At 38.1% G+C, this 15,986-nt stretch overlaps 1 protein-coding gene and 1 non-coding gene across 2 annotated transcripts; one reads left to right on the top strand and one right to left on the bottom strand.

Moving 5' to 3' along the window:
- Positions 1 to 1,317: 1,317 nt before the first annotated feature.
- LOC122304014 (pollen-specific leucine-rich repeat extensin-like protein 1) lies at positions 1,318 to 2,845 on the top strand. Its single transcript, XM_043116031.1, has one exon. It carries the CDS (start codon positions 1,418 to 1,420, stop codon positions 2,672 to 2,674), a length of 1,257 nt encoding a protein of 418 aa, XP_042971965.1. The 5' UTR covers positions 1,318 to 1,417; the 3' UTR covers positions 2,675 to 2,845.
- An 8,278-nt stretch (positions 2,846 to 11,123) lies between these two features.
- On the bottom strand, positions 11,124 to 11,230 carry LOC122305978. Its single transcript, XR_006241401.1, has one exon. It is a non-coding gene; the product is annotated as a small nucleolar RNA R71 (small nucleolar RNA).
- Positions 11,231 to 15,986: the final 4,756 nt, after the last annotated feature.

Genomic DNA, 15,986 nt, shown 5'->3' with positions numbered 1-15,986 from the left:
TCAACTACCATTCCCACCATGAATGATAGAATCTGTGATAGGAAGTTATGAAGAAGAACAATCCCACCTAGATGAAGTTGATTAGTAGGGAGTTAGACCTGGAAGAATTTAAGGAGATCATATTCCAATTCTTGAATGTGATTTTGTTGTTTATAACTGAGATGCAAGAGCGGCTTAATCTCTAAGTTTGAGACTATATTAATGTGGGTAATTGAGGAGTTCATACTCCAATATGACATTTTTGTCCAAGGCTATGCCTTTTGTTGGATGATGAACAAAAAAAAAAATGTATGTTGATATTATGAAGAATATTTTGGGATTCTAGTTTATTCTAATACATAATATAAGTTGAAAGATTTTTTTATTTATTGCTATTATTGCATATTGCTAGATACATGCTAGGTGCATTGCATATTATCTGTCATATACGGGGGTATGTAATTTTGTGTTGCATATCCTGATACTTCTGTCTTTGTTAATTCCCAAGCGGAGGTTGAGGGCATCACACTATTCACAAACCATTTCACAACTATTTTTAAAATTCTCATCTCATCTCACTTTTCAAACAAGACCTTAGAAAGACCATGAAAGAAAATAAAATATGTCTTGTTAATTATAAAAAAAAAAAAAAAATGCTCCTCTTGATGTTTTTGGAAATGTGAGGATGTGGGTTCTGATATTCACATCTCAAGAATGGTTCCAAAAGTCCATAAAAATACCTTTAGAATGGAGGACCCTCACAGGCGACACAGAAATACTTCCACAAATTTATAATTTCATATCAAAAACTAATTTTAGTTTCAGGCAGTGGTGGCTGTGACTTCCAAATATGAACTGTAGAAGCGAATCTCATGTAATTTGAGGATCACCATTAATAGACCTTTAGCAAAAACACTTGCCTATCCGTCAATCCCTTCAACCTCAAGAGACCCCTTCCTTTCTCTCGGGGTACCGCAGCGGTCTTTCTCCAGCTCCACTTCTAACAACTAAGAAAACTACACGGAAGGAGGTAAGTCCTTATCATGCGCATCGTCCTCCTCTTCAAGCCTCCGGGCCAACCTCCACATAAGCTTTTGTCTGCAAGAAATCTCTTAATAGTCATCTTTCCATGGATACTGTTACCTCATTTTTTGCCCTTTTTAATCACAATGATTTCGTTTCCTTCAAGGGCCAACGTAAACTACAAGGGTGGCTGGCTCCTAGGAAAGAAAAGATTTGTTCAGGGCCTTCGATAGCAGTTAACTGTCGCTGTAAATGGTCGTTGTAACAATTTGTTTGGGTGTCTTCATAGTTGAAAAATTATTGTTTCAATTTGAAATGGACAACTGGTTCATGATTATGAAGGAGAATTGAGCATTTCAATTGAAAGGGAAAGAGCTTCTACTTAAACAGACAAGCTCATTACCATATACCCACAATGCCAATGGCTTCATCTCTGGTTTCTTCCTTACCCACTCGTGCCTTACTTCTCTTACTCCTGCACATATCTTTCTCGTTCAACAAGCTGGCAGCAAAACATGGCCACTTTGCCGCTCACAACCGCCACCACGAACTCCGCAGCCACTCCTCATCAAATCAGAGACTCCACCAAGCCTATATTGCCTTCCAGGCATGGAAACGTGTAATCTACTCTGACCCAAACAACTTCACCACCAACTGGGTTGGCCCTTCTGTATGCACCTACAAAGGTGTGTTCTGTGCACCAGCTCCTGATGATCCCAAAATCCGAGTTGTTGCCGGCATTGACTTCAACTTTGCAGACATAGCTGGTTTCCTCCCCAATGAAATAGGTCTTCTCTCTGACCTTGCACTTATCCATCTGAATAGCAACCGCTTCTGTGGCATCCTTCCTGAAACTTTGGCCAACTTAACGCTTCTCTATGAGCTTGATATTAGTAACAACAGATTTGTAGGGCCTTTTCCTATGGTTGTGCTCTCTCTTCCCACACTATACTTCCTCGACATCCGCTACAACGAATTTGAAGGATCACTGCCTCCTCAACTTTTCAACAAAAAACTTGACGCGATACTTGTTAATAACAACCGCTTCAGTAATACCATTCCACAAAATTTAGGTTTAAGCACGGCCTCTGTGGTGGTATTTGCTAACAACAATTTCGGCGGCTGCATTCCAACAACTATATACAAGTTTGCAGATACTTTGGAGGAGCTGCTTTTGATCAACACCAGTTTGACAGGGTGCTTACCACAAGAGCTGGGATTTCTCTACAAATTGAGGGTGTTGGATGTGAGCTTCAACAATATAACCGGTCCTATACCTTACAGCATGGCAGGTTTATCCCACTTGGAGCAACTAAATCTTGGCCATAACATGCTGACTGGGATCGTATCAGACGGAGTGTGTATTCTGCCAAGCTTGACAAATTTCACATTTTCTTATAACTATTTCTGTGAGGAGACGGGAGTTTGCCAGAATCTGACATCAAGATCGGGCTTTACGTTTGATGATCGTCGTAATTGTTTGCCGGAAAAACCGTTCCAGAGGAGCAAAAAGGAATGCGATGCTGTGCTTGAGCGCCCTGTCGACTGCTCTTGCTGTGTAAGTGGTGGCGGTGGTGCTGCTGCTGGACCCGCTTTTGCTCCTGCTAGAGCTGCTTTTGCTCCTGCTGCAGTGCCTGTGTCTTCCCCCTCTATCGCTCCGAGTTACTCATAAGCAGCCATAAAAAAGTTAGTTACTTTCAGAAGCAAAATAAAACCCAGATTTGAGTTTGCAAATGGCATTGTAATTACTGTGTGAAGCTTGTAATAACATCTTCCATAATTAGAAAAGTCATGTACATGTAAAATTTCAATGAATTTGTAAGTGTCAAGATTTGAACGGCTACTTTTCTTCTTCTTCTTCTTCTTTTCTCTCTCTATCTCCTTTTTTTTTTTAATTTTTAATTTTAAATTTTTTTATTTTTTTAAAAAGATAATGGAACCTCGTAATTTAATTCATTGCTTTCACATGTAGCAGAGGAATATCGTGATTACAAGTGTGTACCTTGGCCGTTACAAGACAAGAAAAAGTCTGAAAAACAAGGTACCGTAAAAGAACCTAAATCTTCTAACAAAATGCTCAATATCAACAAACCAGTGAGAATTATTTATTTACATAGTAAATTAGGGAGCCCAGCTCTCTCCACAATAATTTGAATTGGTACTAGATTTAATCACTTGCAATATAATTTCGATACAAACCACTGATATTTGTTACAGCCATCCAGCTTAGGTACCATAGAATGCAATCATGGGGATGGCTTAGACAATGCCGGACCTCTCTCTCTCTCTCTCTCTCCCTCCCTAAGCAAGCTGTATTATTAGATGAAATATTTTAAATAGACGGGTCTTTGCTCATGCTATCAAAGTCTAGCATACATTCAGGAAGAAGATTAAGCGGAAAGATAAGTCTGGACGCTGGCCATTGCACTAGGGAGCGCGCACACCAATTTTCTCGGTGAATTTTGTGGACTTGCCATTTGTTGATCGAGTGCAAGTAGTGGAGTACATCATTGATGAGAGGTGTGATCGTCCAATTACTTGTGAGCATTGGTTCGGAGATAGCAGTAACTACCAAGAGAGAATCTCTTTCAAAGTATAAAGAGTAAGAGTTTTGAGGAGACTAACTTTCATGGTTAGCAGCAGAGCTGCTTTTGTTTCACCAATTAACAACTGGTCAATTTGCTCACTTCTTTCTGTCCATGCATGGTGTATGTTTCCTTGATAACCCCGATCGACAAACTTCCACGGCTACTGAAAATGTGTCTCTTATGGCTACATCAAAGGTTATAGAGAGGGTTCATTCTAGAGGTGGGTGCCATCGCAGATGAGTACTTTTGAGGAGTTGTTTTTCCTCTCAGGCCTTAAAATGCTGGCGATGAAGTTTAGTTGTTTGTATGGCTAACACTACCCCCTTTGAATGATTTAATGATGAATTGTTCATTGCTATTACTGCCATTAGCTGAAAGCTATGAGTTTCTGAGTGCTGTAACCCGAGTGCTTGTTGTGGAGAGATATGAATCCATTGACTTATATTCAGCTGTGAAAATTTGGAGCGGTTCTCGCCATATGGTTCTGGTTAAAGGCACTTGAGAAATAGATCTCCCACTATTTCTTTTTCTTGATTACAGAGTGAGCAAGATGCGTCATTGATATTGAGTCCAGCATACCTTTCTAAATTACCTCTGGTTGGGAGTACATTCCGTGCAATTTTCCAATAAAACAACTTATGGCAATCCTGGAGCTTTGTTTGTCATAGCTTCTTTTTCCATGAGGTAGATAGAACTTGTTGAGCATTTTCTCGAAAGTTTTGGAGGGTGAGGAGATATGTATACTTTACAGAAAACTTTCCAGATTGATTGGTTATACTAGAGGGTTCAAAGGTGGATTCAAGGAGTGGTCCATTCCATCGGGGTGTATCCGGGATGATAGAGTCAGATACCTTGGTCACTAAAGGGTTTTTTGATACGAAGTTTTTAATCTTTGGTAGTCATGGGTCTGTCCAAATTTTAGTATGTTCACCTGTTTATTCCTTCTGAGCTAGCATTCTTAAAATAGTCTCGGTCCCTAGGACAAAAGGGAATGGAGAAAGAAGATCTTCTAAAGAGTTTTTGAGAAATGCTATCTCACGTTGAGATAGAGATAAGGTATTGTATTCCTTATATACATGAATTACATGGTGTATATTGCCCATTAGAATGGATCTGTACATAGGTGCTACTGTTATGGAAACAATATAAAACAGAGAAGGAATACAGAGGAAGGTCAGGAGAAAATCATGCATGCACAGCTGGACCTTTCGAGAATAGGCTTGACTGTTGGCTGGAGTCTGTCTTGATTAGCAGTGCTTGAATCATGGGAGGTGATTGTGCTTTCTGTGTTTGTGGTGTTAATATCTTCTTGCCAACTCTCGGGTTGGTTTGATGTTAACGTTTGGTGCTCCATCATTGATAAGGATGCAGTATGCGAGTGAAGAGATGATACTCTTAGACATGTCAATTTTAGCTGCTTGAAATAATGAAGGATCTCATGAGTTTTCTCCTATAGTAGGGTTTGGGAAAAAAGCTGTTTGGAGTGGTGAAATCAGCTTTGAAATTTGTTTCAATCTATTGGCGAGGATGACATTGCTTATGCTGATTGGCCGGAAGTGCTGGATTTCAATAGGTTTCCCAGTAACGTTTGCCAAAGACTCCGTTTAACGAGTGAACCTCTGCTTATTTATTGCCAAGTCTTTTAGGTGTTATCAATATAACCTATTTCCATCGGCATGATCCAAAAATACTCATATTAGCACGCTCTTGTTCCCCTAAGACCGGCCCTGCTCTAGACTCAATATATTCCACTCACAAAAATAGATCGTCTCGAGGGTTTTGGAGCAGTGTAGACCAAGCCTTCTGAAGGTTTCCAATCTTTTCTTCAATTATCAATTCAAAGAAATTTGAACCAAAAGAGTAATATCCACCTCTGCTTCTATTAAAGAAAAGACAAAAATAAATAAAAACTCTCTCTCTCTCTCTCTCTCTCTCTAAGGTGAAGAAAAAAAATGGCAGGATGGTAGTCCAGCTTGCTGTCCTGAGGGAAGTTGACTCTAATTAAGCATGTGCTCTCCAGCCTAACTATTCACCAGTTCTCTGCTATAAATGCTTCTGCCCAGACTACCAAAATGCTACAAATCTATTTGCTCATTTCTTCTGGGGACGTAGTGTTGCCCAGATGACTAACACAAGAGGGGGAGTGAATTGAGTTGTATTAAAAAAAATAACAGTTATAAATCAAATATATAATATAAAATATAAACAAAATATGAAATAACAATAAATATAAAGAGTAAGGGTAAGAAAGAAGCAAACTCAGTATGTTAACGAGGTTCGGCCCCACTGCCTACGTCCTCGCCTCAAGCTACCCCTTTAGGATTCCCAAATTTACTATTCAACCTCTTTTAGGTGGAGATAGAAACCTATTACACCTTTGAACAACACCGCTACAAAGGATCCGTGTAGAACACCCTCTACACTTGCAATCACCTTACACGTGGTGATTCAACTATTCCCCGTGTAGAATACTTTCTACACACAAGGGTTATACACACCCTTTTTCTGATACAAGAGCTGATAGTGGGTAAGTTATCAGAAAACACTCCTCAATGAGTGAAATAAGAACAATACAGCGCAAACTATATCTCTCAAAATGAACAAGGACTAAGGCTCAATGCTTAGAGAAGAGAGAATGAAAACTTTGAATGAATGTTGTATGCTCTTGGTGTTGTAAATGTAAAGCTCTCAAATGATCTATTTATAGGCATATGAGACTTCATATTCAAATTTAAAAAGATTCACATGTCAAAGACAACATCATTCACTTTTTCAAAAAATTCAAATAAAAGGTTCTTCTTTTTCAATTGTCAAAGACAAAATCATTCACTTTTTCAAAAAAATCAAACCTAATCTTTTACTTTTGGCATATGACAAAATGAGCAAACTTTCATTTTCAAAAAATTCAAACCTAATCTTTTACTTTTTATATATGACAAAATAGCACACTTTACTTTTTAAAATTTTCAAACAAAATCATCTACCTTTTGTATAAGTCTAAAAAAGCATCAATCATTTTTGAAAATATTCAAATAAAATATGCACATGTGAAAGATGACAATCAATCATCTTTAATATTTTCAAAGTTCAACCCTTTAATCAAGGCATGCACATGCAAAAGATGACAATCAATCATCTTTCAAAATTTTCAAATTTAATTTTCAAAAATATTCATGCATATGTAGAAAATGTATTTTAATGTTTTATGATAAAATATTAATTTTGAGCATTAATCCTAATCTCGAATTTTGAAGAGATTTATAACATTACTCTATAATTTTAATGTGAACTTGTTCCCTTCTTGCTCATGCTTGTTTCCTTGATGTGCTTGACTCTATTGTGTAGACAACTTGAGCTTGAGACTTCTTTATTCTTTGAATTCATTTGTTATCATCAAAATCTATGTGTAAATATATAATTACACAAAACTTGAAATCTTGGGTTCAACAATCTCCCCCTTTTTGATGATGACAAATATTTGATAGAACTTGAAACCTGTATTAATATTTAAGCTCCCCCTGAAAATATGCGTTAGTTTTTCAAGCAAAAGTATAAATATAATTCCAAACATATATAATAAGTTTAGCAATTTAAACAATGTTAATGTTCTAGTCTAAAACTTCTCCCCATTTTGGCATCATTAAAAAGGATCGGCAGCAAGTAAATGGACTGAAGAAAATGATGCGTTTAATAGTCACTGTAGATAGTTGAAAAAGGAGCCGTCCGTGACCCGACAAATGCTGCAAAGTCTCGAGGCCTAACTCTATAAATTTAGTGCGGCTGGAGATTTAAACAATCGCCTGATGTTGTTGACAAACGTGATTGAAGGCTCTGAGTTGCTATAAAAAATGATCATTTTCATCTATCGGATGCCAAAGAAATAATCGCTTCTTTACCTGAGTTCTGTTTTTCCACAACGATAGAATGGCTGAGCAATTATCTTCCACTAATGTTCCAGACTTGAATCAGGAATCGTTGACGCATCAATCATCAATCTTCTCTCTCGAGGCCGTCAATACCATGATAGGAGCAGTGAACCGTTTTTCTAGTAAGGCTGATTCTGAGATTATTGCAGAATCAAGAATGCTCAGTAGTCAATATGCTGCATCTGTTACGATCATGTCTCGGAGGTTAATGGTGAGGGTGAGTGAGATTGATCATCTTAACATGCAAATATCTGAGTTACGACAAAAGCTTGCTAATAAGGATAGTGAGAATAAAAGGCTAAAGTAAGAAAACCAAGAGTTGAAAAAATTTGCAGATTGGTATGCTCATGATCTGCAACCACGAATAGAGGAGCTGGAACAAGAAAGGGTTCAGATACAAGGTCAACATCGGCAGATAACAGCAGAGGTTTATCGTTTACTAGAAAAATAGGAACAATCTACTGTTAATCTCGCTGGCTTAGTAAGAAAACTTTTGACAATGTGTGTCCAGCATATCTTGTATTTCTTTTGACTAAATAAGATTTGAAGAGACAATAGTTTGTCTTATTCTTTATGCTATCTCTATAAAATCAGTCCTGAAGTTCATCCAATCCGCATCAAGTTTTCATCTCATCTCATTCCTTTAGCATTTTCGTTTTAAGCCTTCTATTCTTTTCTCAATGGCTCATTCTTCTAACATTTCTCTAGATCCATCCATGAGGCATTCTGCATCTCAACCTCCTGTCCTTTCTGCAGCTGCCATTGGTGTCATGTTGCAGCAAGAAAATAATAATCTGACTAATAAGTCAGATTCTGATGCTATTTATGACTTGGTGAGTCTTGGGACTCGCTACTCTTCCTCTATTGTTGCTTTTTCTCAACGGCTACAAGCCAAAAATCACGAAGTTGAAAAGCTCAAAGAATAAATTGTTGTACTTCAACGAATTGTTCAAGAGTCTCACACAAGGGAAGGAATCATTCGGCAGAAGAATAAACAGTTGAAATCTTTATTAGATTCTTCATTCCGCTTGCCGGTTCCCATGGATAAGAATGACATGGTATTGTATGAAGAGAATGAGCGTCTCAAACATGAGGCTAAGAATCTCAAGTTTATGTAAAAGTATTTAAAAAATCTATCTCTATTTTTATTGACTCTGGTCTATCTTTTAAGAGATATTCATAGCATGCATCATACCTATTTCTCTTCTGATCATACATAATCTATCTTCTGGTAAAGGTTTTGTGAAAATATCTGCTAACTGATCGTGTATGTTTGTGAACTCTAATATTATATCGCCTTTTTGCACATGATCTCGAAGAAAATGATACCTTATTTCAATATGCTTAGTTCTAGAATATTGTATTGGGTTCTTTGAAAGATTTATAACACTTGTATTATCACATTTGATTGGAATGTGATTATACATGAGTTTAAAATCTTTAAGTTGTTGCTTCATGTAGAGAACTTGAGCACAATAATTACCCGCAGCAACATATTCTACCTCAGTAGTAGATAGTGCAACAGAATTTTATTTTTTTACTAAACCAGGAAACTAGTGCATGACCTAAGAAATGACATGCTCCACTAGTACTTTTTCGATCTATTTTACAGCCAGCATAATCTGCATCTGTGTAACTGATTAGATCGAAAGATGTGTGCTTAGGGTACCATAACTGATGGCTTGCAAAATTTCATATTGCAGATTTTACAAGTTCGCTCGAGCGGAGGCTCTTGGCCGCTCGAGCGAATTCAGGCAGATTCAAACGCTCGACTGCCGCTCGACAGGGAGCTCGAGCAGGTTGCTGAAAAACGAAGATCGCTCGAGCGGAGACATTGGCCGCTCGAGCGAAATCAGGCAGAGTCGAACGCTCGATGTGCGCTCGATAGGACGCTCGAGCGAAATCAGGCAGAGTCGAACGCTCGACGCGCGCTCGACACCCCGCTCGAGCGAACATCGTATTTTGACAGATTTTAGGTTTTCCGCCGTGGGACCATATAAAAGGCCATTCTTCACTCTAGAGCCGCGGTTTTTGACTGGAGAACACTCTTTGGGAGAGAAAAACATAGCTAGAGGGATTCAAATCATTTGTTTTGGAGACGGAATTCCAATCTATTGCACGTACGTTGGATTCATACACGAGCATGGACGGGAGAAAGGCGTTGAATCGTTCCCTTGAGCTTTTGACGACCAGTTGAGGCTGCAAGGAGGATTTTTCAGTGTTTATTTTCTTCTTCCCATCTTCTCAGAACAATTATGGTGAATTCGTTTATGTTGAATTCCAATTCTAGCATGAGCTAAATTTTCTTCTTTCTAGGAAAACGATGTAACCTAATTCCGAACTATGCTTGTTTGTCCATGCTAATTTAATGCAATTCTCTATTTGTTTATCTGATTTATTCTGAGTTTAATGCTTCTAATTAACTGGCCATTGATTAGATGATTATTAATCTTGTGATTTGCTATCGAAAGAGGGAATCATAGGGTAGATCTTGGACATTTCAGCATAGGTAAGTATAGAGATCGAAAGACTTGTATGAACCTGTGTAGTAATTAAATCATTGGTCTTATTGCGTTCTTGATTATTTAATTTGCATACTCTTGTGTGAATTGATAAACTAGAATCACTTCCAATTGACTATCGAAAGAGGCTTTGGATGAATTAGAGATTTGCTAATAGACAAAAGAGGTTTAAGTTAAATTAGCTGGATGAGAAAAGCATAGTGAAGAATTATGGTGAAATCGATTTCCTAGAAGGTTTCTTCCCCATTGAATTTGATCTTTGAAAGTCAGTTTTATTTTCTTTGCTTATTTCTCTTTGAGTTGATCTAAGTTTATGTGCAACTACAAAAACCTTAGCGATTCCTCTAGATAAAATTGAGATTAGTAAAATTTTGGTATTTGGCAAGAGTAAGGTACCAATCCCTGAGGACGATACTCTACTTATTACTTTACTATAAAACTACGATACTGTGCACTTGCAGTTTTGCACCGGTCAAGTTTTTGGCGCCGTTGCCGGGGATTGGTTTATTCTTATTCTTTTTGTCAATATCGATACAAAGTAATCTTGGTTTTAATTTAGAATTTTGTTTTAATTTGTTCTACAGGTGTGTTTTTGACATTGGATGCGCCGTACTAGATCTCGTGACATTATTCCTGTTGATCCGGAGATTGAAAGAACTCTTAGATCACTAAGAAGAAATAAGATACTAGTCATGGCTGAAGAAGATCGTGAGGTACTACCACGCACCTTGAAGGACTATGTACGGCCAGTTGTGAATGGAAATTACTCGAGCATAATGCGCCAGCCAATCAATGCCAACAACTTTGAGCTCAAACCAGCTTTGATTAGCATGGTGCAGCAGGCTCAATTCAGTGGATCACCACTTGATGATCCCAATATTCACCTGGCTATGTTCTTGGAGATTTGTGATACTGTGAAGATTAATGGTGTTACTGAAGACACCATTAGACTGAGATTGTTTCCCTTCTCTTTGAGGGACAAGGCTAGAGGTTGGCTACAATCTCTACAACCGGGAAGCATCGTTAGTTGGCAGGACATGGCTGAGAGGTTTCTTGCTAAATTCTTTCCTCCTGCCAAAACAGCCCAACTCAGGAGTGAGATTGGCCAATTCAAGCAAAATGATTTTGAGTCACTCTATGAAGCATGGGAAAGGTATAAGGACTTGATTCGACGTTGCCCACAACATGGATTGCCAGATTGGTTGCAAGTTCAGATGTTCTATAATGGGTTAAATGGGCAAACTCGAACTATAGTTGATGCTGCTTCTGGTGGAACTTTGATGTCGAAGACAGCTGAAGGTGCTACTGCACTTTTGGAGGAAATGGCCTCAAACAACTATCAATGGCCAACTGAGAGGACTTTGGCTAAGAAGGTAGCTGGAATTCATGAATTGGAGCCGATAGCAGCTCTTTCCGCTCAAGTAGCTACTCTATCTCATCAGATTTCAGCCTTGACAACTCAAAGGATACCACAAAGTACAGAATATGTTGCATCCACAAGCATGATAGTTCCAAGCAATGAGGCGAGTCAAGAACAAGTTCAATATGTCAACAATCGGAACTACAACTATCGTGGTAATCCTATGCCAAATTACTATCATCCAGGGCTTAGAAATCATGAGAATTTGTCATATGGAAATACCAAGAATGTGTTGCAACCTCAACATCCTCCCGGATTTGATAGCCAACCAAGCGAGAGGAAGATGTCACTTGAGGATGCCATGGTTTCCTTTGTTCAAGAGACCAATGCAAGGTTTAAAAAGACTGATTCACGGTTGGACAACATTGAGACTCATTGTAGCAATATGGGAGCCGCTATAAAGAATATTGAAGTGCAAATTGGGCAACTAGCCACTACCATCAATGCCCAACAGAGAGGAGCTTTTCCCAGCAACACTGAAGTGAATCCAAAGGAACAATGCAAGGCCATCACACTTAGGAGTGGAAAAGAAATAGAGAGGTCACCATTGAAGGAGAGCAAATCCACCCCTACAGCTGTGAACATTGGCCAAAGCAAGAATAAAGTAGAAGAAGAGGAGATTGTCAATGATACACTAGAGGAGACCGACTTTGCTCCTACAATTTCATTTCCTGACAATCCTCCTATTCTTGCTCCTCCACTTCCTTACCCTCAGCGTTTTCAAAAGCAAAAACTAGATAAGCAATTTTCTAAGTTTTTGGATATTTTTAAGAAAATTCACATTAATATTCCTTTTGCAGATGCCTTGGAACAAATGCCAAATTATGTCAAATTCCTGAAGGACATCATTTCCAAGAAGAGAAGATTGGAAGAGTTTGAAACAGTGAAGCTTTCTGAAGAATGCAGTGCCATTCTTCAAAAGAAATTGCCTCAAAAATTGAAAGATCCGGGGAGTTTCACTTTGCCTTGCACTATTGGAAATTCATTTTTTGATAAAGTTTTATGTGATCTTGGTGCTAGCATTAATCTTATGCCACTTTCTGTTTGCAGGAAATTAGGACTTGAAGAGATGAAGCCTACAACAATTTCTTTGCAACTAGCGGATCGGTCCATCAAGTATCCACGTGGAATCATAGAAGACGTATTGGTAAAAGTGGATAAATTTATCTTCCCTGCTGATTTTGTGGTGTTAGACATGGAAGAAGATGAAGAAGTCCCACTAATTCTTGGGCGACCATTCTTGGCTACGGGAAGAGCTTTGATTGATGTTCAAAAGGGTGAGTTAACATTGAGAGTGAACAAGGAAGAGGTTTTGTTCAAAATTTACCAAGCCATGAGAATTCCAGAAGAGCCAAGCACTTGCTTCCGGGTTGATGTCATTAAGCAAGGTGTGGAAAAGCCCTTTAAAGAAGATGCACCAGCCAATCACCTAGAACGAGCCTTGCAGCAGGATACATCACTTAGCAATGAAGTGGAGAGGAACTATACTCTTATTCCTCTTAGAGATCCCGATTGATGAAGATTGAAAAGTCTGGCTGTAGACTTTAAAACAAGCGCTTATGGGAGGCAACCCATAGATCTATCTTTTACTCTTTCATTTATTTTATTATCTTTATTTATTTAAGTTTTAATAAATTAATTTTTGATGCAGGTATTTAGCAAGAATAAAGAGCTGGAAAATTTTTAAACCTCGGAAGGTTCACCATGAAACCAGGGAAGTTCCTTTATTTCTTCAATCCTTTTTACTTTTGCATCACAATGAGGACATTGCTTAGTTTAAGTTTGGGGGTGTAAACTCCTATAATCATTTGATCCTCTTGTTTTCTAAGTCTTGGGTTGTTGATGGGTTGTTTGAGTCTCTTACCAAGAATGCATTGGAGTAAGATTGAATTCTCTATGACTCTGAAATTTGTGATTGAAGATGGTTTTGAGAAAAATTTTCAAAAATTTCTTTTATGTCAAGTGAAGTTTTGTGGGTACTTTGGTTTAAATCTTTGACCTTGAACACAATTGAGCACATAGTCGTTTTTCTCTTATTCCATTTTGCTTATGAAGAGAAGAAGTTGAATTAATTGAAAGAGGAAGGTTCGATTTTGCTTTGCTCTAGAATCCGTTGATGGGTCCTTGAGGCGAAATCCTAGTCGAGACCAAATATTAGAGAAATGATCTAGGCATTTCTTTGGCATAACCAAAAAGCTTTCCCAGCCGTCCTAAATGTCATGCCATCATTACATGGTGTGTTTCCATAGTCAACCCCCTTGAGCCTTCATGAGCCTTTATTGATTCTTTAAACTACATAAACCATGCCCGCTCTAAGCCTGAAAAACAATGAATCTACCGTTGATAGTTTGAGAAAATACTTTGGTGGAGAGTTACATTTAAAAGAGAAAATTGGTTTCATGATGAAACGTATTATGTTTGCTCTATTTGATCAAAGAAAAAGAAGAAGAAGAAAGGAAGTGATTGAAAAAAAAAAAAAAAAAAAGAGAGAAGAAGAGGAAAAAGAAAAAGAAAAGAAAAGAAAAAGAAGTCGCCAAGCGGAATGTGAATTACCTCAAATTTTGTTAAGGGAAGTGTTGGTATTACATCAGTGATTACAGCAATTTTAATGCCACAAGTATGAGCATATTGCCAAGAAAGAGCTATGATTTGAATCATGTGAGTTTCTCTTTTAATGTTCTTTTCACTAAGTATTTTCCCAGTTTGATTTAATTTCCCATATCCAGTTCTTTCTTAACCCTCACCCTGTGGCCTATCATTACAACCTTAATAAAGACCTTTTGATCTTTGATTTTGGTGTTGACTACATTAGTGGAGAGGATTTCTGAAAATTGGACTTATGGGGTTAAGTTTTAAGAGAATTCTTCTGATTTTGGTTGTTCTACTTTTATCTGAGTTTGCAGGTGGTTTGAGGTTAAATTGACTATATCACACACCCACTCAAGGTCTTAGCTTTAGGTTGAAATAAACGCCTAACTCTTGCTTGACAAATTGCAAAATTTTTGATTGATTTTCTTGCTATCTTTGATGTTAAAAGAGTAAGATACTAGAGATGAAATCTAAATTCATAAAAGTTTGGTGAATGATGATACTTCTCTTTGGGGTCGAGTTGATATTGCCTAAACTATCATTTGTTTTTCTTTTTTGTTTGAGGACAAACAAAGTTGTAAGTTTGGGGGTATTTGATGGCTTGCAAAATTTCATATTGCAGATTTTACAAGTTCGCTCGAGCGGAGGCTCTTGGCCGCTCGAGCGAATTCAGGCAGATTCAAACGCTCGACTGCCGCTCGACAGGGAGCTCGAGCAGGTTGCTGAAAAACGAAGATCGCTCGAGCGGAGACATTGGCCGCTCGAGCGAAATCAGGCAGAGTCGAACGCTCGATGTGCGCTCGATAGGACGCTCGAGCGAAATCAGGCAGAGTCGAACGCTCGACGCGCGCTCGACACCCCGCTCGAGCGAACATCGTATTTTGACAGATTTTAGGTTTTCCGCCGTGGGACCATATAAAAGGCCATTCTTCACTCTAGAGCCGCGGTTTTTGACTGGAGAACACTCTTTGGGAGAGAAAAACATAGCTAGAGGGATTCAAATCATTTGTTTTGGAGACGGAATTCCAATCTATTGCACGTACGTTGGATTCATACACGAGCACGGACGGGAGAAAGGCATTGAATCGTTCCCTTGAGCTTTTGACGACCAGTTGAGGCTGCAAGGAGGATTTTTCAGTGTTTATTTTCTTCTTCCCATCTTCTCAGAACAATTATGGTGAATTCGTTTATGTTGAATTCCAATTCTAGCATGAGCTAAATTTTCTTCTTTCTAGGAAAACGATGTAACCTAATTCCGAACTATGCTTGTTTGTCCATGCTAATTTAATGCAATTCTCTATTTGTTTATCTGATTTATTCTGAGTTTAATGCTTCTAATTAACTGGCCATTGATTAGATGATTATTAATCTTGTGATTTGCTATCGAAAGAGGGAATCATAGGGTAGATCTTGGACATTTCAGCATAGGTAAGTATAGAGATCGAAAGACTTGTATGAACCTGTGTAGTAATTAAATCATTGGTCTTATTGCGTTCTTGATTATTTAATTTGCATACTCTTGTGTGAATTGATAAACTAGAATCACTTCCAATTGACTATCGAAAGAGGCTTTGGATGAATTAGAGATTTGCTAATAGACAAAAGAGGTTTAAGTTAAATTAGCTGGATGAGAAAAGCATAGTGAAGAATTATGGTGAAATCGATTTCCTAGAAGGTTTCTTCCCCATTGAATTTGATCTTTGAAAGTCAGTTTTATTTTCTTTGCTTATTTCTCTTTGAGTTGATCTAAGTTTATGTGCAACTACAAAAACCTTAGCGATTCCTCTAGATAAAATTGAGATTAGTAAAATTTTGGTATTTGGCAAGAGTAAGGTACCAATCCCTGAGGACGATACTCTACTTATTACTTTACTATAAAACTACGATACTGTGCACTTGCAGTTTTGCACCGGTCAATAACCCTAGGTTAATTGTACCA

This window comes from Carya illinoinensis, chromosome 3 (assembly GCF_018687715.1).
Source record: "Carya illinoinensis cultivar Pawnee chromosome 3, C.illinoinensisPawnee_v1, whole genome shotgun sequence".
Taxonomy (NCBI): Eukaryota; Viridiplantae; Streptophyta; class Magnoliopsida; order Fagales; family Juglandaceae; genus Carya; species Carya illinoinensis.
Note: the sequence above shows the minus strand (reverse complement) of the source record. Positions and strands in the feature narration are given on the sequence as shown.